The following is a 21,386-nucleotide window of genomic DNA, read 5'->3' on the forward strand; positions in this document are numbered from 1 at the left end:
CGCTACGCTAAACTAACATAAAACTAAACATGAACCAACATAAAACTACATATAACAGACTAGACTAAATAACTTCAATTCTCACAGATATCAGACTCAGGACCACGACAAGGATTGCAACAAGACGAACGCGCACTGGACAACAAACACAAGGACTCTTAAAAAGGGAGAAAGTAAACCCACTTAAAAAAATAATATTATACATCGCCATTAAATAAAAATATTATATCATAATATATGATTCCAATATAATGATATATAATATTATATACTAGATTCCTATATACTAGATTAAAATAATATATAAAATAGAGGATATAATGCATAAACAAACTTCTCATTAGTGCAATGCATTATAATATTTTACAATGCATTTATAATATTTGATAATAAAAATCATGATAATACAAGGTTTTAGTTTCAATCAAAGTAACAACATGTTTTTTATTATTGTAATTAATTATATATTTTTGAGTACATTAATGAGAATAATGTTGTTTAAATTGTTGTTATCTTCATTTTTCAAATATTCATCTAATTTTTATGTGAAACATTACATACACTGATAGAAATAATGGTCAAAAAACTGTCCCTGGCTGCCACTGGGGCTGTACCTTTAAAAAAAAAAAAAATTTATTTTAGGTGAAATTAGTAAGAAGCAAAAATGTGTATGTAGGCCTACATTATAATTATATTTTGTGTCATTAAGAGATTATGTGCAAAAAAATTACATTGAGAATAACACTTAAAATGACACACAAAAAAACTAATACAAGAATTCCCTCCATATAATTATTACAGTACTTTCTTAAAGTACTTTTACAGGAGTTCTCCTTCAGAAAACAATGAAGGCTCTCGGCCGCTCTGAGGGAACAACAGTAAAGCAGACTTGTCATAACCTCATTCCTCTGCTGAACTGTGCTGTTCAAATTTCAATGAGTTTAGCACAAATCTCAGCTGGCTGGTTAAGGTCTTTACTTTATGTGCTAAATCTACAAAAGATTAAGCCCAAGTGAATTTTTCCCTGCAGGGGATAATATTACTAGAAATGATATCAGAGAGCAAGTCTTCTAAAAAAGCAAAAGAATCTAAGTTTAACATATCTACTCTTAAAGATTTCATTGTTTAGTGGGCATGAGCTGTGTCTTACACTACCCACATTACAAACTCTGTCAGTACAGAGGACAGAGCTAAAAAAAACAAGTGACAGGCTATTAATAAAGCTTGACCATTAGCCCTCCAGTTATAAATGAAATGTGGAGGAGGGCAGATGAAATTGTACTGTCTGAAGTTATTGATCCATGCTATGGAGGAGAACGATACTTCAGACTGTGTGAAGTGACTTGGCTCAAAGCCTCAGGAAGACATACAGTACTGAGAGCGACTAAGTAAAATGTAATTACTAAAATAGTTCTGCTTCACATAAAAAGGTAAAACACAGGTGTGTGGATATTTATAGTGACACATTTAATCTGGTGGATGAGGATCTGATTTGTTTCTTTATTAGATTTACTCAAAATGTAAATTGGAACATTATTTAACTCAAGACAGCCCTCTTAATAGGTTTATATAAATAAAATGTTATGCAAACAAGACACAATATCAGTTCTGACCCCCAGCAATCATAAGCACCTTTTTCACACGCACGCGCGCACACACACACACACACACAAACAAATACAAGTCCTTAGTTAGCCAAGAAGAGACTTTCCAAAGAAGCAAATATCTGCTTGACTCTTTACAGAAGGACCCTGCTAACAGACCTCTGGGTGTTTAACTGTCCAGGTTGACAAATGCACTTGGATCAATCTCAGCTATCAGCCCAGACAGGCTGGAGACTGTACTGTATTTTATTGAACTGTACACAGGACCCACTTAATCCAGAGCAGTTGAGAGTATCGACCCCCAGTCAATATCCATGCGCCAACCATGCTTCTGGAGACAAATTATGGATCTCTCTCACTCCAGTGAACATCTGCTTGAGTTTTGACCCCCTCGCGGTGATGTTTAAGCACCCGATCCATACATCCATATCAACCCATGGAGCCCATTGACCACGCTGAGATTCTGCACACACTTGGGCATGCCTGCAGGTCCATTTAGAGTAAGAACTATAGGGACCCGGGATGCATTATCACTAGACCGATGAGTCAGCATGAAGTTTAATCGACGTCTAGGGCATTTCTACTTTTGTGTAATACTACAAAAGCGGAAATCTACAAAGTGTGAAACAGATAACGGCATCCATTTTAATTCATTCCTCATGAAATGGCCAGTGCATGGTTGAAACACTAATTTTATAACTTCAATGTTACCACTATTTTTTTGACAAGTAAACTATAGCCATCCAAAACTTATAAAATGCACTGTAGTAATTTCTCTCAGAATCTGATACACTCTTTACTAAGAGCCACTACAGGGACCTGTGTTGGATCTCTAATGGCTTTATAAATGTTACTATTAGGGTTAAAATTATAGATGAGTATGTCATATTAAAGGGATAGTTCGCCCAAAAATGAAAATTTTCCCATTACCTTACTTTAGAAAATGTCCAGTGTGATAACGATTTTGGTTTGTAAAGTTTTAAATATGGATAATTCTCTTACTAAATCACATTGATAACCCTCAGAAGGCCTTTATTTATTCCCCTGGAGCTGTTTGGAGCTGTTTGGATTACTTTTGTGAAGGATGGATTAAACAAACGGTGCTATATAGCACCAAAACTGTTGATTTGAATCATAACCATAGAAGAACCGTTTTTAGTGCCATATAGCACCGGTGAAGAACCAGTGAAGCACCTGTGTAGAACCATATAGGGGCCATATAGCACCACATTTGGTTCTACATAGCACTATATGGTTCTACACAGGTGCTTCACCGGTGCTTCACTGGTGCTATATGGCACTAAAAACGGTTCTTCTATGATTACGAGCAAAGAACCACTTTTGGTGCTATATAGCACCGTTTGTTTTTAGAGTGTAGGGCTTGAAGGAAGTTGACCCCATTTTCAATAATTAGAAAGCTTGGAAGAGCTAAGACATTTTCTAAAATAACTGAAAATTATTTAAAAGCAAACATTGCTGTTGTACATTGGTTTACATACATAGCTTTTTTTGAAACGCACTTGCCAGCAGCTTATTTTATTTTATCATGTAGGTGAGTCGACAACTAGGAAACACAGTCATAAAACAGCCAAATACAATCTTAAAAATAAAGCTGGTAAAAGAGTTCTTTGCAGCGATGCCATTGAAGAATCATTTTTGGTTACCAAAATAACCTTCCAGTCAAAGGTTTTTAAGAGAACCGTTTATTTTTTACCTCAATAGAACCTTTTTCAACTACAAATAACCCAAATACCTCTCTGCTCACAGGCACTTTTCCAGAGCAGTCCTAACAAAAAGAGTAACCTAGACCAGTGGTTCTCAAACTGGGGTCCGGTGCCAGCGGGGCCCCAGTTTTCTGACATTTTATAAAATACATTAATTTATCATAAATTTTGTGTAATTAAACAAAAAAAATAAGCCTACTAACCAACATCACTACTTTGTTTAATTTAATATGTTTTGTTTAATTAAAATGTTACATTAGAACTGTTTTTGTCATAAATTTTCTTTGGGGGGCCGCAAAGAAAAAGTATATATCGGGGGCCGCACGCAGAAAAAGTTTGAGAACCACTGACCTAGACAAAACCATACTTAGCAACTACAGACCAATCTCAAATCTTCCTTTTATACACTGTCAGAAATAAAGGTACAAAACTGTACCTTTTCTGTCACTGGGGCTGTACCCTTTCAAAAAGTCCAGCTTTGCACCTAAGGATTTCATTTTAATACCTCAGAGGTACATACTGGGACCAAAGAGAGCTTATTAGTACCTGAAAAATACATATTAGTATCTCAAAGGTACATATTGGTACTAAATGTTTACATATCTTTACCTAATGGTCCATACAATTACCTTTTTAAAGGGTGCTGCCCCCCTTACAGCTAGGGTACATATTTTGACTTTTTTCTAACAATGTAGGTCCTAAAAGTACGGTAATCTACCCAAAATTATATTCTGTTTTGTATTCCTGTAAAGGTACCAAACGGAAACTTAGGGTACAGCCCCAGTGACAGAAAAGGTACAGTTTTGTACCTTTATTTCGGACAGTGTATGCAAGATTATTGAAAAGGTTGTTTTCAATCAGCTGAACAAATTCTAAGACTCAAATGGCTTTCTGGACAATTTTCAATCTGATTTCTGTCAGCAGCACAGAGACATTGCTTATAAAGATAATAAATGAAATTATATTATACTCTAATTCAGGTAAAATATCAGTGCTGGCGCTAATAGATCTTAGTGTTGTCTTTGACAGAGTAGATTACACCATACTCTTACATAGACTGGAAGACTGGGTAGGCCTCTCTGGGATGGTCCTCAAATGGTTTAAGTCATACCTGGGAGTAGCCTTGCCACGATAGTTGGTAAAACTGTGATTACCGGTGCTTCAGCCTCTCACCGGTTAGATCACTTACCCACCGCGACACTGTCTTTCACCATCGTTTTGATATTTTCGTGTAATTAAATCATTTAGTTTTGTTAGAGAGAGCAAACACTAACAACTGAATGTGTCTGCTGCCTGAATTCAGCTGAGCTGAACGCGCGTCACGTCACAAAGCAGCAGGTGTCAGATTTCATTTATTCTTATCAGAGTATGCGAGGCGAGCTTGACTGACCAGACGATGGCAGAAGCCGTGTGCTTACTCGTTTTTGTTATAATATAAATATATGATGTTTAATATAAGCAAGATCTTTTTGTTGTTGTGAAGTGAAGTGAAGTGAGTATTTGCCAATGTATGGTAACCCATACTTGGAATGTGACCTCTGCATTTAACCCATCCAGTGAATAGTGAACACACGCACTGCAAGTCGTGAACACACAAACACCCGGAGCAGTGGGCAGCTATCCCTGCAGCGCCCGGGGAGCAATTAGGGTTAAGGTGCCTTGCTCAAGGGCACCACAGTCGCAACCCGCCGGTCGTGAGCCTCGAACCGGCAACGCTCGGGTTACAGGCCCGACACTCTAACCACTAGGCTACAACTGCCCCACAAGTTGTGATTTTCATCAAGAAAATAATAAACCCATCATTCAAGCAGCGCTTTATGGAGAAGTAGCCAGTTGCTCTACTTGGGACTGGCGGGTTCTGTGAGAATTACCTGCGCACATTGATTTAAGCACTTAAATAAACCAGCTGTTGTCCTCGCATTGCACGCAAATTTATACGTGATTTAACGCAGCGTACGCAAGCACTGCATTTAAACAGTTGCGTAATTCAAAAGTGAAAGTAAAATGTGCACGTCTGCATGCGCATTTCTAAGCCCCTCCCACCCGGTGATACCGGGATCACCGGGTTTGTGACGCGCTGATTAACCGGTGGGAAAATTCTGTCACCGCGGCAACCCTACCTGGGAGAGGTTACTATGTGAACATTGGTAACCATAAATCTGAGTGGACACCCATTACATGTGGAGTCCCACAGGGCTCTATTCTTGCACCGCTTCTGTTTAATTTGTATATGCTCCCATTTGATAAAATAATGAAAAAGAACCAAATTGCAAATTGCTCTGCAGATGAAACCCAAATATACTTAGCCCCGTCCAATGACTACAGCCCCCATCCACTCTCTATGTCAGTGCATCGATGAAAATAGGGAATAATATCGCGCCTTAATCCGCACTATCCAACCACGGCACTACCATGTATTGCAGCGATCAACTCCTAAACCTTCACATACGTACTCTGGGGAAAACAAAGATTTATGTGACATTATAAAAAAGTCTTGTGAAACGTCCCCTTAAATTTCAATAGTCATGTTAAAGCAATACGCAAATCAGCATACTACCATCTCAGAAATATAGCCAGACTCCGATGTTTTTTCTCAAGACAGGACTTAGAGAAACTTGTTAATGCTTTCATCACCAGCAGGGTAGATTATTGCAAAGGACTCCCTACTGGGATCCCCCAAAAGACCATTAGACAGCTACAGCTCATACAGAACACTGCTGCCAGAATTCTTAACAGAACAAAAAATCAGATAAAAAAATCCAGTCCTCAGGTCCTTACACTGGCTTCCTGTTACATTTTAAATTGATTTTAAAGTATTATTACCCATGTATAAATCACTCCAGTACTTCGGACTGAAATAGATCTGCTAATTAAATAAGCATACTCATACAATTTAATTAAACAGATTACTCAGATCATTAAGACCTGGTCAGTACCAAGGGTTCACTCAAATCAAGGTGCATCACCATTTAGTTATTATGCAACCTGTAGCTAAAATCAGCTTCCAGAAGAGATCAGATGTGCTTCAACAGTAGACACTTTTAAATCTAGATTAAAAACACATCTGTTTAACTCTTCATTTACTAAATGAGCACTTTTAATTTAATTAATTGTTATTTTAAATTCTTATGTGTCTTTGTTTTTATTGTGTGTCTCTAATTTTTTACAGATTTTTTCCTCTTGTTTTCTCATTTCTATGTAAAGCACTCTTTGAATGAAATGTGCTATACAAATAAACTTGCCTTGCCTTTTGTACAACAGAAAAATTTAAATAAAATTCCTTAAGGAACCACACTTAACCTTAACAAAAAACTAAAAGTAATTTTCTGCCATTGCCGGTCCCAAGCCCAGATGTGAAAGAAGGAGGGTTAGACGTCAGGCTAGCAACCCATCCTCTTTAAAAAACAAAAACAAATTTGCTATGGAAGTAGGTTAAGACGTCAAAAACAAGCAGTTTTTTGCTAATTTGAAGCCAAATTTTTTAATTATAGTCAAGAGAAGCTTAAGGTACTTCAGAGCACAAGCCAACCTTAAAGATTCAGATTAATTGAATTCCCAATGTGGCACCTTGCTCTCCTATTAACATTGTAATTGTTTACAAGTAGTGATAATACTGAGAGTCATGGCAACTGTCATGGTTGAATGGACAGAAGTGATCTCAAAGCACCAGGCTGCCATATTAAACATCTACTCTGTCCAAAACAAAATTAAGTACGAGCGCAAGCTATTATTTTGGCTCCGTCCTAATAGACAAGATATGTCTTGCTTGCGGGCAACATCAGTGTAAAGATCATTACGCTAAACTGAAGGTTTATGCACTTGAGGATCTGAAATTCAAGCCACTTAAAAGAGTAATGCTACTTTTTATGTTTCTCACAATTTAGAGGCGTTATAAAGTGGATATAGAGACAATTTAGAGTGGATATACTGACAAACAGCTATTTAAGAGCCATTTTACCAGCCGAGAAGTATTATTTTTAAAGCCTGCATAAGGCCCAAAGTTTAAGGACCAAAGCCTTTAAACGCGGGTGAAAGGCAGACGAATGCCGACTGTGGGCGCTTGGCAGCTTTTCTTCAGCTGAGCGCTTTAGTTGCTATGATACTTCTGGTATGTCATTGTAAGATGTGGTCTGGTTTTGTCCCACCCCTCCTACACTGTAATTGGATGACTGAGTGAAAAGTGACATTAGCTGTCTCTCGTTTCAGAAGGCTGCATCCTTTGCCTTCTCCGGAGGTTACATCCTCTTAAGGATGCAGTATACTAAGGGTCCTCAACCTAGAATTAAACGAGAGATTCTACATAGAACAAATGGACAAATAAAAGGAAACAGGAAGTATCACGTTGCTATGCCAAAACGTTTACAGCGTTGTTGTGCTCTCACACCAGTTAAATAAAAGAAAATTATTTCTAAATTTTAAATAATTTGAAAAATAAAATATGTGCATATGTTGTTTTAATATGTGCAATGTTTGAAGAGCTGCAGCTTATGTATAACAGATAAATTTTATCACTTTACTGTACATTATATACAGCATTATTTTATTATTATAGTTCATCCTACTTTCTGTAAAAGTGCTACAAATGACATATTTTATCATAATTTAAATTGGTCTTCATTATTTTTTTTAAAGAAAAACTTGCATTACTTCTTTAACTCATTCCCCGCCAGCCATTTTTTTCTGAAAAGTTGCCAGCCAGCATTTTTTGTGATTTGCCTTCCATGAAAATTTTCTTCTAAAAATATATAAACATACAAATATATCCAATGAAAGAACAGACCCTCTGCTTTCAAACAAACAATAAACAAACAAACAAACAAAACAAGAAAAAAACAATACATCCTATCTATATTTTTTTCTCTGTTTATAAACTTTTTCCTTTAAATATTTTTTTTTGCAAAAAGATTAAATGATTAATTTTTTGTGAAAGAATTTCGTTAGAGATTAGATTCAGAATGATTATCAAAACATACAGTTAGTTTAAAATTAGTAAATAACGTTTTTGCTTCAGTTTTTTTTAATAAATTGGGTAAGTGGATAAATCTAGTGGATAATCGTGGTATTGCAGATTAACATAAAAATTCATTAGGAACACTTTTTTTATGCAATGTTTTTTCTTAATTGACGAGATAACTCATCACTGGCTGGGAAAGAGTTAATAGTCTAAACTGTTTTAATTTATATGTGTATGGTAATTTAAATGTACCTTACTACTAAGGTAAAACTACTTAAAAACTACTCTTACATTTACAGACCACATCTTTGCTAGTATTAACAGCTGGCAGCGTAGAATGACGTTGAGAAAAGACATTGTTCGCGGTGACGCAAGGATTTGTGGTTTGCAACAATGAAGAATACATCTCATGCATCCTCCGAATTCCGATGAAAAAAGGTCTCGATGTAGAATCTCTCGTTTAAAGCATGCATAAGGCCCAGAGTTTAAGGACCAAAGCCTTTAAACGCGGGTGAAAGGCAGACGAATGCCAACTGTGGGCGCTTGGCAGCTTTTCTTCAGCTGAGAGCTTTAGTACTGTACATATGTCCCATATGTCCCATTGGAAGGTCACATTTGGAGTGCCCTACTTGCTTTTCTATAATGAGACAGCCTTATGTATGCAGCCTTCGAATATGACCTTCGGAGGAGGCCGCCTACTGAAACGAGACACAGCTATTGACAAACCCAGCGTTTCATCCAAAGTTGAACATTTTTCAAATAAACAAAAACTGTCAGCTGTTGACATTTTTAAAAGCGCAGTGCATCCATTGAAAAACAACTAAAACATATGTCGTCCACAGGAAAAACGCTACGTTGGACATGCGGGCTAAACGCTGAATCTATATCCATTTGATTTGCATTTGCTCAAATATCTTTTCTGGCTCAAAAAATGTAAATAGTTTGGAATAATCTGAATGAGCACACCACTTTTGATTTAATATGTATTATCTCATAAAATAATGGGGATCACATAACTGATTTTCACAAAATGTGTTAAACTATAAAGAAAAGACAACCACATGGCAACTCTGAATACATATTATTGCTATACTACCACTGCCATAAAATGCATTATCACTTGATACATGAAAATGTATAACTGGACATAATTCATTCAAAAATGTGATTCTGTTTAGGAGTCAATTTGCCTTACAGCTGATGCACTTGCTCATGTGACTCATTTCCATCACACAGATACTCCAGCGGGATGTTCCTCTCAGGGGACATGGAGACTAAAGTTCAGTATGTGGATTAAAGGAAGATTGAAGCCTGACCTGAACTCCCTCCACTGAGCTCAGACTGATGAAGGTATAACCATTTGGCCTGGATCAGCAGGTCAGTCCTGTACAGGTGATGATTCCTCTGACCATGCACAGCCATCAACATGCAAGGTCAGCCACATCCTTAAACCTGTAATACCTGATTCCCAGGGGCACAGCAAGTGAGGTTTATGGCCTAAGAGTACGAAAATAGCATGACAGACGTCATTTAAGCTTCTTGTGTTCCTGTAGCTCAACTGGTAGAAAAGTGAACTAGCAAAGGTAACACACAAACTGACAAAATTTGCACTGTACTGTAAGTCGCTTTGGATAAGGGTGTCTGCCAAATGCATAAATGCAGTTTAGGAGCATCCAGAGATTAAAGCCACAAACTCCTAGATCTATAAGAGCCAATCGCACACCATTCAGACAAGACTCCAGATCAGAGAAATCCCTAAAAGACACAGATCAAATAAATTTGACCACATAACCACCATGAATGCAAAGCGGACCGTCCCATTGTCCGAATTAAAGATTATTTTTGTCCATCAGCAGAAGGATGAGGCGGTTTTAATTAAGTTAAGAGTTGCCTGAGAGACAGTTTAACAGCAGCGCATTAAAAGAATACCGTAAACAAACAATAGAGTGGACAGATAATCTATAAGCAATTAATTAGAGGAGGAACCACGATGCCTCCGCACATATCAGTCACATTGAATAATTGCTGAAAAACAGAGAGATATTTATGTACTGTTCCAGGTTAACAAATCTGTAGGAGAGAAGGAATGAGATGAGACACAGAGCTCCCCGTCCTCACAGGCCTTATTTCTCTTGGCTTAAAGGCCACAGCAGCTGGGCTGCATGGTTGACAGTGATTTGGTATGCGCAGTCTTTACCATTCAAGATATATTAGCCAAGCCATCTGGAATGGCAGAGATGTAATGGCTATTGTATATTTTATGAAAGGAGCTTGCAGTTAATCATACGGATGCAGGTGATTCTTATGAGGGCAGGAGTGAGCTGACTTGCTGTCTACTGCCTATACAGGCGGCTGCATTCACATCAGTAATCATTTGCATAAATTCGAATAAACTCTGTTTTACGTTATTAATATAACTGTCACTCATGTCAATCGAAATTGCAAGCATAATCTTAATAATGCTGGATTATTTTCTGTTAAAAAAGGGTCAGGCATTGGGTTAAATTACCCACAAGAAATTATTTGACCCAACAATAGGTTAAAAAAACAACCCAGGATTTTGGGTTGAAACAACCCAGCATAAAATAGGTTCAATTACAACCCAACGGCTTGGGTTTGTCCTTTTTTGACCCAATGCTGGGCTAAAAATAAGTTAGCATTTTTAAGAGTACATGCTGTTAGCAACTTGATACAGTAATTACTCTTAACTCTGTTGACTAAAAATGTGCAATGCTGTCTTTAGTTTCGAACAAAACAAGGTATCTTTCAAGACATTTAAATTTTGTTGGAGCGTAGCAATGCTCTCTGTTTAGGACATCAGTAGAGTTGGAACAGAGCCATTAATCCCAGAATAGGCAAAACCATTGAAAGTAGGGATGCACCGATACCACTTTTTTGGAATACGAGAACGAGTACGAGTACTTGCATTTCAGTACTTGCCGATACCGATACCAAGTACTCAATAAAAAACATGATTTAAATTTACAGATAACAGCTTTAGTCATATAATTTAACAAAGGGACTAGTTTTCCAGTTTGTTGTAAACTCTGCCTCTTTGGACAACACAAGAGGCATTAACCCCTTACACGCCGCACAAACATAGACATTTCTCAGACCGTGGTATCGATCCCTGGTATCGGGGGACTTTAATCGAGTACGAGTACTTTAAAAAATGTGGTATCAAGCCCGATACCCGATACCAGTATCGGTATCGGTGCATCCCTAATTGAAAGCTATTTATGTAAGATGCTTAAACAAATCTTGTGAAAACCAGCATGAATGCAGTAATTTATCTTCACATAAACAACCCATATGATCTGTGAAATCCAGGCTCAAGTCTTATAGGTCTCGTACACACCGCAAACTTTTGGGAGTGAATGTTTGTTTCATGTCTGTACAGAATAAGACTTACTCCCGAAAATGTGATGATTGACAAAGAGATAACCATAGCAACGTTCTGCCCTCTTGCATGTGTTGCAGTGTTGCCAGGTCTTTGTCTTTTTGTACTTTCATTCCGTTTTGGCGCTTAACCGTTTATGGCTTTTGACTCATGAAGCGATCAAGTTTTTGGTTTTATTAAAGTGTGAAGATGCCAGTCCCTATATTTTGATCTTTGAGGTAAAGCATTCGGATATATTTTGGTTTCTTATTGGATTTTTCTTGTTCGATGTTTTTACGTGCAAGATCTGGCAACACTAGTCCACAAACGCTCATGCCTCTGTCATTTTCTGCACCGCGCATACAGAAGACTTTTCCCCCTAGGCATTTATTTTTTCAGAAGAGAGACCTGTCATGTCCATGACGCACGTTTAAACACTTTATTAACTCCTAGTTATTCAGAACAGAACAGGATTAAGCATTAAAAGGTGAAGTGACAACCGAATTAATATGCAGTGTGGACAGGACCATAATCTAATTATAAGAATAAGATCATTAAAGTTTGATTTCACATTGATTTTTCCATCTTTGGTAGTTTTATTCAATTAAAGATATCAAATACTGTTTTACCAATCGATGACTGGACTTCTTGTTTGTGTGACCAATGAAAGACATGGAGAATGATCAGAAAACCTGTTTATAAGCTGTTCTGATCTGTGAAACTACCTCCATTAAGTATTTCTGCTTTAAAGCTTAAAAAGGGAAAGAGGATTACCACGGTAATTTCGTTCATTTCCAGTAACTCAGTTCTTTGGGTCAATAACAGCAGCAGCGTGACATTAATTTACCTGAATTTCCACCCCATAGCCCATGTAGACGGTCACGGTGTATGTGCAGTCCATATTTGTATTGTACCAGCTGCGGGCATGCTGTGGTGTCTCTATGTAGCCCCCCGGTGCTGTGAAATTGGTGCTGCATGGAGCTGAATGAGAGAAAGAAAGAAAGAAAAAGAGAGAGACAGTAGCATCAGTAGAAGCCTTTCTTATTCTCTCCATCTCACTTCATTGCATTCTGTCCCATCTTTAATTGTTTTCAAGGTTTTCTCATTTTCTGTCTGAATCGACAGGGTCAGTTGTCCTGGCCTGCTGTGTAGGCAGGACAATCCCGGTGAAATGGCAGGTGAGAGAGTATTTTTCTGGTAGCCTTGAGGTCTTTTATGCTCTGCTGGCTCTTTTATCTCCCTCTAGAGTTAAGCACTGCTGGTCATGAGATATCTGCTCTCTGTTAAACCTGTGTACTCACTTCGTACAGAATCATATGCTTGGCTTAGTTATTATGGAAGAACAGATCATTCTGTTCTATGACAAAGAAACGTTTTTCCAGTATCACCTACAGTATACAAGCATAGGCAGAGACATAAATAATGCAACATTTCATACAGAACAACCAAAATGTACAATGTTAAGTGTGGTGGTGAAGGTCCTGTAGTGCTGAGCATGCTCAGATTGATCCCTGATGTCTTGAACATAGATTTAAATATTGTTCCTGTGACTCAACGCAATATAACGGTCATAGGTTCAGTTCCAGCACTGTAGTCACCTTGGTTAAAGTGTCTGTCAAATGCATATATGCAAATATAAATGGGCCTTTTCCATAGCATAGTACCCCACAGGTTGACTCAGGTCAGATTACTTTTAGTTGCTTTCCACTGGGTACAGGATGTAGTACACAATATTTTTCTTAGTACCACCTCGGTTGGAATTCCAAGCGAGTTGAGCTGATACTAAAACGTGACATGAAACACCAAGCATGTCCCACACAAGCTCTGAAAAGTGAAGCCAAAACGTCTCAATCGCCCCCCAGTGACTGGTCCTAGTATAGGTCATAAACCCCTCCTTCCCCCATGTTATATAATGGGACAAACGAAATTATTTAATTACACTTCTGTAACGGTTTCTGTCATTTACTGTAGTTTTTATCACGCTGATGTAAATTCAAGTGTTTGTTTTTAAAATAAGTTTGTTTTTAGTTATTTAATGCTATTAAAATGGTGGTGTCACGTCATGATTGACAGCTGTGATATGCGCATTCTGCGAAAGCGAGGGCGGGCTTTGATTTCGCTGCTTTACTTCCTGCTCACTACTGCGAAGGATTGGTCCCGAAATTGGTACCGCGCAGACTCAAGACCCAAATACCATTAAGTTAAAAGATGTTAAAGCCCTATTTACTGCTTCTGGAAAATTTAGTTTGTTTGCACGGTAATTGTTGGGGTGATTAATGTTCCCTTTGAGTGAACTAGGGCCCTGTTTAATTAAAGTCATTTCTTACCCTATAAACATAAACAAAAGCAGATTTTGATGCATTGAATAATATAGGGAAGAGGCAGGCTCAAATTTATGTAATTCTATTCCAGTAATCATGTAAACGGTACCTGGCGTCTGCATTGTTGTAATAACTGTTGTTGTGATTATGGTAGATGTGGTGGTCTCATCATCCAAATCCCCGGACACTGATGTTGCTTTGACATCACTTCCTGTAGCATCATGCTCCACCATAATCTGTTGTACTTTATCTTTGGCATTTTTCACCTGGATAGTTGCATTCTTGGGATTGATGTTGGAGGATATTTTGGAAGAAGGGTGCGCATCTGTGGGGGTCAGCGATCCCAGAGTCATTGCCACATTAGGCTCATCCGAGCTTCTTCTTTGTGTATCTGCTGAAGGTCCACGCTGGATGTTGGTCATGTATGACTGTGTGAGGGCAGCAGCAGATGGAGCCGGTGTGGTGGGTCTAGAAGCCGCTACATCAGAGAACGGAGGAGCGTCCTCGTGTGGGACCAGCTGAGTGGACAGATCTCTGGGGTGATGTGATCTAGAGGATGGCATTGTGGGATGGTGAGACGATCCTCCGCTGTCATGAAAATACTGCTCGTGGCTTTGGCGCCGCGGGTCATACGGCGGGAAAGGCTTGAAAGGCGGGTGGTGGTCGAGGCTACTGAAAGGGGGTGCTGTGGTGAACAGGGGCAGGTCTCTCTCTGCATCCTGTGTGCTGTGATATGACCCATCCTCTGCTTCCAGCTGACCTCCTCTTTGGGTGACTGCTAACCTCCCATCCATAAAAGAACCTGGAAGCATTTAATAAGAGATGAAGATGGTTAATTACCAGAACTAATGATGGGTTTATCATGTACACCAATTAAAATGCACATGTGAGGGCGCCATTATTGGTTAACAATACTGTATGTTAAGAAAGATCAGTATTAAAATGTACACCTGGCTGTTAAATGTTGCCTTCTCGGGCCTAAGTGAATATTTGCGTCTTTAGTCGAGTCTATCATTCAAATGATCAAAGTCTTTAAGGATCACAATAACCTGCATTACATTTTTAACTCTACATTCAAAACAAGCAGAGCTCCTTGTCAACTTTACAGTCAGTTTAAGAATCTCATGTTCAAACAGCTTTTTAACCTTCGAAAATACTTTTTAAAGCCAGTCATATTCCCTTGTGTAAATAGCAGGCTCTTTTTAAACCACCTGTCCTTTTCAATACCACACAAGGAGAAAAGAACGGCATGCATTATAATGCCACTGATGCTTTGTGTTTCAGCTATACAAAACTGCAATTCATTTCAACTGCGGGGTCAGAACCTCCAGCACATTAACAAAATGGAAAAGTATCCACTAAATGGATTATGATTGGGCTTGCTTTAAAAGCACTGTGCAACCTGTGAAGGGAAAAGATAAACTCCTCTATAATTGTTCATCTGAATGCTCTCTCCTCCCCTTGCCAATTAATGAGTCCAAACCTTCTTGAGAAACATGTTGTAATGAGTGGATTTGTGAAGTGTAGCACGGAGAATGGATCTCCCCCACCTGCACCCGGTGAGATGCAATCAGCCGGCCTTTAAGAGACTGCTGTGTGCAGGGGGAAATTTGGATTTTACAGTGCTAGTTTCACCTTAATAGCTGTCTGTGTTTTTCAAATGACTAATAACAATCTGCTTCCAACAATGCAGCTCAGTATATCGAACGCTGAATCCCACAGCCAAAATTGGTTGTTTCCAAAATGTTCTTAGACCATTGAGTTAAAAGACGACCCAGCATCAAAAAGAAAAGTCTGAATATGAAGGTTCACATTTTGTTTTGGCTGATTTTGAATATTGAACATTTCGCCCTGATGTAATTGTTTTTCATTTATCCAACTGTTTAAAATGTTAAATGGGACATATCATGAAAATCTGACTTTTTTCATGTTTAAATGCTATAATTGTGTTCTCAGTGCTTCTATACCTCAAAAATGTGACTCAGTAACTTAGTTTTGGTAAACCATTTGGAAAAAATAGGCTTGAAATTTGGCTCCCGTTGTGATGTCAGAAGGGGATGATACCACCCATTAATCTGCACTATCCAACCACGGCACTGCCATTTAGTGCAGAGATCAGCTCATTTGCATTTTAAAGGACACACCCATTTCACCATGCTCACACCTACAAAGTGGCAATTTTAACATGTTATAATAAATTTTCTATATGGTATTATCGGCTAAAACTTCACATATGTACTCTGGGGACACCAAAGATTTATTTGACATCTAAAAAAGTATTGTGAAATGTCCCCTTTAATTTCCATCTTCCACCTAAGTTCCACAACCAAACGTGGTGGGAATTCTGATATACAAGCTCAGAATGTAGATAGATTATATTAGATCCTTTATTGTCATTGCACAAGGTACAACCAAATCAGGTATAATTCCTAAAAAAAAAAGTATATATACAATAATGTAGAGGATTCAATAAATAAATACTGCTTCAAATACCAAACAGCTTAATATTGCACTTAACATATTACATCTGTGACTAGTGTATTTTAACTGAAGATATTGCGCTCATATTGCACTTAACATATTAAACTAGTAAGACGTGTCATCAGTATAAAACACTCAATATGTTGCACATGTGAACAGTATACAGCAAAATCACCAGTTTTAAATGTACACTGCTGGTGTTTATATGACTGCCAACAGACAGATTTATTTATTTTTTACCACAGAAATAATTTCAGGGATATGAAATATTAAATAATAAAACTATGTTTTTAGTGTGTGTATCAGTTCTTTTTGAACATTTCCATTTCATTTGAACAAAACCATGATAATATTGATAACCGTGATAACTTTGGTCACTATAATCATGATATAATTTCATACCGTCCCATCCCTACTCCCACTGAAAGCGAAAAAAGAAAATCAAGACAGTTCAAATAGCATGAGAGCTCAAACTGAACAGAACTGACAGGCTATTTTTTCCTGTATCCTATGAAGTGAGAGAGGCAAATATATACATTGTTTTACTGGGAGGTGATGTGTGTTTTATGAGAGATTGACTCCAAAATCACATAGACATCAAACGCATTGGTCAGATCCATGCAAATGATATGAGAGACAAAGCACCGGGCAGATAGCCCATCATCCCTTTCATCTATTACATTCTTTAGACTAAATCTTAAAAAACATTGTATTATGAAAACATCTATACAAAGTGTGCATCTTAGCCCTACAATTTATTTATTAGCAGTGACCTTATAGGTATACTTGGTACTACACAATGTCAAATTTCAAGGTTGTTCAATCAGATGTCATTTTGTTTTTGTTTCACATAGTCTTTGTTACAGAAGAGCAGATGCCAACAAAATTATCTTTCCTGAAACATTTGTTTTGATGACAATCAAATCCTAACTAAACATGCAACATTAAACGTCACGGGAATTTCATGTTGGAACAACAAGTTCGAAAATAAGTTCGAAAGTGCCAGAGTGGAGTGCTTTATATAACCCCTACAATTCAGAGTTCAGGCTCCTCCAAAAGACCAAACAGTCTCAGCCAACTGAAGCTTTGAATAAAAGTGTCCGTGAGCTCTGCTTGATTTGCACCATTAGTGCTGGAGGAGTATAAACAGAATCTCTCAGACAGACTTAGCAGTCTGTTCAAAGGTCCCTCAGTGCTGTGCTCTTCAATGGCTGGATTTGACTTTTAAATGACCATGCGTCTGCCTCAGAAGCTTTTACACAAGCCAGCGGGGGAGTGCAAGCTTTGTTTTACCCTCTACTGCATTTTCTCTTAACTTGCAAATAGGTACGTTCACTGAACTCCTATTTAAATTGGCTCTTTTATGGGCAAAACTAAAACTAACTGCAGATAACAACAACTGGAAAGTGAAGTGGGGCGTCACTCCGCTTTTAAATTTGAGCCTAAAGAACACATCTAAATCACATCTTTAAAGCATAACATGTCATTTAGGAGTCACTGTTTAGCAGATGCTTTTACCTAAAGCAACATATGAGACAATTGTCCAGTAGCAATCTGATGTTATTGTTGCCTCCAGGTCTACCCTTTAAAATGAAACTAATAAACTCATGGGTTGTTTTTAACCCATGGATGAGTAAAATACTGACATTTTATAGGTTAATTTAAAGTAATCCAGACAGCAGACGACTTCAGGCCGTATCTGCACCAGATCCGCACTGAAGCTGTCAACTTCAATGTGCATCCAGTGCAGATCCGGCCCGGAGTCGTCTGCTGTCTGGGAATGGTTGGGCCAAAGTCTCAGTAGGCGGTTTCCCGAATAAAGTTTAGAATAATCCAGGACTAGGCCTTAGTTGTATTAGGATATTTAAGTAGTTTTTACAAACAAACCTTACAAAAACAATACTGATGTGCATCTTGAGACAAAACAATGGCACTGATATACAGTGTGCAATGGCTTTTAGCATAGCTTAGCATAATCCATTGAATCTGATTAGACCATTAGCATCGCGCTAAAAATAACCAAAGAGTTTCAATATTTTTCCTATTTAAAACTTGACTCTTCTGTAGTTACATTGTGTACTAAGACCGACAGAAAATTTAAAGTTGCGTGTTTCTAGGTAGATATGGCTATGAACTATACTCTCATTCTGGCGTAATAATCAAGGACTTTGCTGCTGTACAATGGCTGCAGGAGGCGCAATGATATTACGCAGTGCCTGAAAATAGTCCCCTGCTATTGAAAGTAACCAAGGGGACTATTTTCGGGCAGTGCCAGTGTTTCCCACAGGATTTTAAGATATAGCTCTTTGATTTGTCATATTATATTGCATTTTAACACAACTGAATGCTATTTTTACATAGTTTCTGTTCTGTTGTCTATAAAATAGTGACTAAACAGGAACCAGTAACGACCCAAATTCCAGTATCTCTTTGTGTAATCCAATCAGCTCTTTCTTTAACTGCTGCTAAAAACACGACATCGTCTGAAAAAATTATCATACATTTACATTGAGGCTGTACTGATGTTGCTCTTCTCATCATTGTTGTTGTGTTATGAGCGCTTTTTTATTTTAAATACGAGTGGTAGTTTTATAGCGCAGACAATTTGTTGCAAATTCAGAAATATGAGAAAATACATGGTTGCAGAAAACGTGCACAGGCATGCCACATTATAGGTAGGGAGAGACCTCGGACACAGACTCACACCAGAACGGGTATATGTGGGAAACACTACTGCTAACCTTTTGTTAAGTCACTCATGATGAACATATGACCAGCCATCTTCTCTGTCAGTAACATCCGTGACTGTTGACGTTTGCACGAAAAAGAGAAAGTACACGGAGGAACACGGAGTTAAAATACTTTTCACTGTTATGTGAGAGAGGCGCAGGCGCGTAGCAAAGAGAGGGGAGGGGGCCGGAGGCGCGCGCTATTGAGGCGCTGCACACAACGAGAGAGGGAGGATGGAGGCGCGCTGAGCGCTCACTGCAATATATTAAGCCGTTTTAAATAGTAAAATTAAAATTTAAATGAGAATCATGAAAAATCTATTTGTGGCGGCCAGTGTTGATTCTGTGGTGGCCCGCCACAGATAAATCAATATATGGGAAACACTGAGTGTGTAATATCACTACGTCTGCTGCACCCATGTTACAGCAGCAACGTCCTTGATTATTACGCCAGAATGAGAGTATAGTTCCTAGCCAGATCTACATAGAAAATCACAACTTTTAATTTTCCGTCGGTCTTAGTACATGATGTAACTACAGAAGAGTCAAGTTTAAATAGGAAAAATATTGAAACTCTTTGGTTGGTTTTAATTGTGATGCTAATGGTCTAATCAGATTCAATGGATTGTGCTAAGCTATGCTTAAAGTGCTAGCGCCAGACCCGGAGATCAGCTGAATGGATTTCAAAACGGTAAAAATCTAATGTTTAACTCTAGAGGAGCTGGAAAATGATTTTTTTTTTAGAAGTAGTGTCCCTTTAAAGATATTAAGGTTATATTATTATGGTGATGTTACGTAGAAAATGGTAAATCACACAATCAATCAATCAATCATTCATATGGGTTAAAAACATCCCTACAAAGTTACTGTTAAGATTTAAATGGCAGCTGAAATCATAACCCAAAATATTTAATAAACAAAGACCCAAGGGGCAGAAGATGATGAAAGTTCGAAAGAGATGAGTATGCAAATTCCTCTGATCTTTCCGGGTTTTGTGGGTGCAGAATTTGTGTGGGCCTGATGATGACTCACGCTTCTTTCTTTCGATTACCAGCAATAACCTTTTATCCATCACACCACTCCATAATATAATATTCATGTGGCTCCATCTCACTATATTAACATGTAACAGATGATTATTATTCTGATCTCAAACACACAGAGAGTTTACAGAGGTCCACATGTTTATCGCAAGGTATACAGGGCAGAAGAAATAGGGCACTAAAGAGATATCAATGTTCTGCTTATACTAATATAATTGCTGAAATATACCGGCTGATATAAAGCAGATTCTATTTGATCTTAATAGAATCCGCTTCATTTCATTCACTGTAGAACATGGCAGCATCTAAAACCTTTCAAGACACAAAAGGAAATTGCTTCATCTCATCTCCAAGAGCTTGTGTGTCAGCAGCGTGATTGGAAGTGGGAGGGATTCACTTTGACAGCTAAGGTTGATGGGCAGCAGACCGACACTTTCCTGTGATGTCTTTCTATATCCCACTCAGCAAATCCTCAACTCAATTTAACCTTGACACTGTTTACATTGATTAAGGTATTTCTGTCACCTTGAAGTAATGCTTCTTTGTCCTAGTGCCAAATGAGTTTTGAAAGCAAAGCTGGTGTATCATGTTTAATAGACTGACACCAAGGTTGTGCTCTATTCAGAACAGAATTGACAATGCCTTTAAAAAGACAATTGCTGAAATGGAACTATATTATTAATGGGAAGCAAAGTTTTATGGTAAAAAATACACTCTGATAATAATAAAAACTCCTTGAAGAACGCACCTCGGTGCTCGGGCCCTAATAATTGGGTCAAAAAGGGGCGACCCCAGCATGCTGGGGTTTAGTTTAACCCATGCTGGGTTGTTTCAACGCATTTAAATATAAACTTGTCCCTTTTTGACTAAACGGAGTTGAAAATAACCCAGCATTCGGGAGTGTATAGAATAAAGAAATTACTTTTATGCATTTATCCAAAGTGACTTGACAAGTGCATGATCAGCTATACATTTTCTCTGAGAACAAACCAACTGAGCTACAGAAATATTACAAAATGTATATAAATAGTTAGATATAAAATGTCTGTCATATTTTATCATTAATATGTAAGTCTTATAAAAATACTTAAGAAAAATTGTCAAAATGGTCCTACACTGGGACTTTCACTGGGGAGTAACCCTTTAAAAAT

General features: G+C 38.0%; 1 protein-coding gene across 6 annotated transcripts in view; it reads right to left on the reverse strand.

Moving 5' to 3' along the window:
- sez6b (seizure related 6 homolog b) overlaps window positions 1-21,386 on the reverse strand; it is a 236,344-nt gene that overhangs the window by 83,718 nt on the left and 131,240 nt on the right. For all 6 annotated transcript variants that reach the window (XM_065281126.2, XM_065281125.2, XM_065281122.2 and 3 more), the window contains exons 2-3: window positions 14,092-14,784; window positions 12,509-12,642 (exon numbers count right to left, since the gene is read on the reverse strand). In XM_065281126.2, coding sequence (XP_065137198.1) covers window positions 12,509-12,642; window positions 14,092-14,776 — 819 coding nt within the window. In that variant the 5' untranslated portion in view covers window positions 14,777-14,784. The remainder of the gene's footprint in view (window positions 1-12,508; window positions 12,643-14,091; window positions 14,785-21,386) is intronic.

The sequence above is a fragment of the Paramisgurnus dabryanus genome, chromosome 8, assembly GCF_030506205.2.
Source record: "Paramisgurnus dabryanus chromosome 8, PD_genome_1.1, whole genome shotgun sequence".
NCBI lineage: Eukaryota > Metazoa > Chordata > Actinopteri > Cypriniformes > Cobitidae > Paramisgurnus > Paramisgurnus dabryanus.